The 1,588-nt window shown below is 28.8% G+C and overlaps 1 protein-coding gene across 1 annotated transcript in view; it reads left to right on the forward strand.

The window, feature by feature from the left end:
• LOC103610547 (ribosome biogenesis protein BRX1 homolog) overlaps positions 1-1,588 on the forward strand; it is a 12,318-nt gene that overhangs the window by 6,428 nt on the left and 4,302 nt on the right. Inside the window, exon 3 of the mRNA XM_008594696.1 lies at positions 119-175. Coding sequence (XP_008592918.1) covers positions 119-175 — 57 coding nt within the window. The remainder of the gene's footprint in view (positions 1-118; positions 176-1,588) is intronic.

Here is a 1,588-nt window from a genome sequence, read left to right on the forward strand (position 1 = left end):
AAAATCTTTAAACTGTAGAGTAATAATACTTAATTTTCTAGATAGCATGTGTGATTTATTTAATTGAAGTAGCTTTGAAATCTTTTGTTTATTTGCTTTTTCTTTTTTCTCTTTATAGATACTAAAATGGATCGGAAAGATAAATTATTTGTGATTAATGAGGTAATTTTAGAGAGTAATTACAGTAAAATATTTTAAGAACACTAGAATTGCTCATTTAAAAAAATCAGTCAGATATTAAGTGATTTTTAAAACTTGTTTTGTGACATATTAACTCTTCAATAACCTATCTTCTAAGTTTTTGTAGTAGTAACTGTGTATATCAGTTTAGTGCTTTAGTATGTAATATTTCTAAATTATTTGTCTTGTCTCAAAATGCATATTGAAATTTCCTGAGGACAAGGATTATATCTCATTTTTTTCTCCCATGTTTCGTATAGTGATAAATTCATATTAGGTACTCATATAGAACTATCAATTAGCATATATAAAATAAAATTTAAAACCTGTTAAATGTTTATAGAAAAACCACATTGTAAAATGCATTTTGCCAGTATTAACAGTGATGCATGTGGAATTTGCTCTTAAGGTATTAAAAACTAGTAATAGGTTAAATTTTCAAAGATACTAAACTTACATTCTAAACAGATTTTTCAAAATTTAGACGATTGTTTTAAGATAATTCTCTTTCACTACTAGAAATGCTTCTTATTCATTCAGCACAGATTTTTTTTTAACTTCTGCTATAATATGGCATTAGAATACAGGCTGTGGAAAATGCATTTAACACAACAATGCCCCTGTTGTCATAGAGCTTATTTTCTAATGAGAGAGATGGGCCATAAACAAGATTTATAATTTCAAGTGAAGATAGGAGAAATAAAGCAGGGTAAGGATTTCAACAACTGATTCTGGACTAGAAAGGCCTTTCCAAAGGGATGATGTTCAACTTAATATTTGAGCAGGGACTTAAGGAAGTGGAAGAGCATTCTAGGTAGAGAAAACAACAAGTATGAAGGTCCAGAACTTCATACAAATAGAAGTATGAACTTGCTATTCTCATGTTTATTTTACAAACAAACAAAAACATTGGACCTAAGATTTTTGTAAGTTGTTAGGTTTAAAGTCTCAAGTAGTTTAAAGTTTAGGAATATTTTATTAGGTAGTTTGAATTATTGAATACTACAATGATACAAGCCTTCACTCCTGTAGTTTCCATATATTTCTCAAGAATGACTTTGTAAACATGCAAGACATTGAAGTTCAATTCAACTTGAAATATGTTTTGTGTACTTCTGCTTTTACCAATCCCTTAGTGATTTTACGGAACCATATCACCAGAAATGACAGTATAAATGAGGAAAAAAACTTAAATTTTGTGATTTTAAAATCAAAAAGCTAAAAAGTTAAAAATCAACCATTATGAAGGATGGTTTTGGTTCTATAAGGACTGTATTTTCATAAGATTGTAAGGTTAATTATGGTATGACTTATTTCTAGGGCATCTGTTTTCAGTCTCTGTACACAGGACTATGGTCAGAAGAAGAGGTTCTTAAGTAATCAGAAGTGAGACCCATTGCTTTAAAAT

This window comes from Galeopterus variegatus, unplaced genomic scaffold (genome assembly GCF_000696425.1).
Source record: "Galeopterus variegatus unplaced genomic scaffold, G_variegatus-3.0.2 Scaffold11293, whole genome shotgun sequence".
Taxonomy (NCBI): Eukaryota; Metazoa; Chordata; class Mammalia; order Dermoptera; family Cynocephalidae; genus Galeopterus; species Galeopterus variegatus.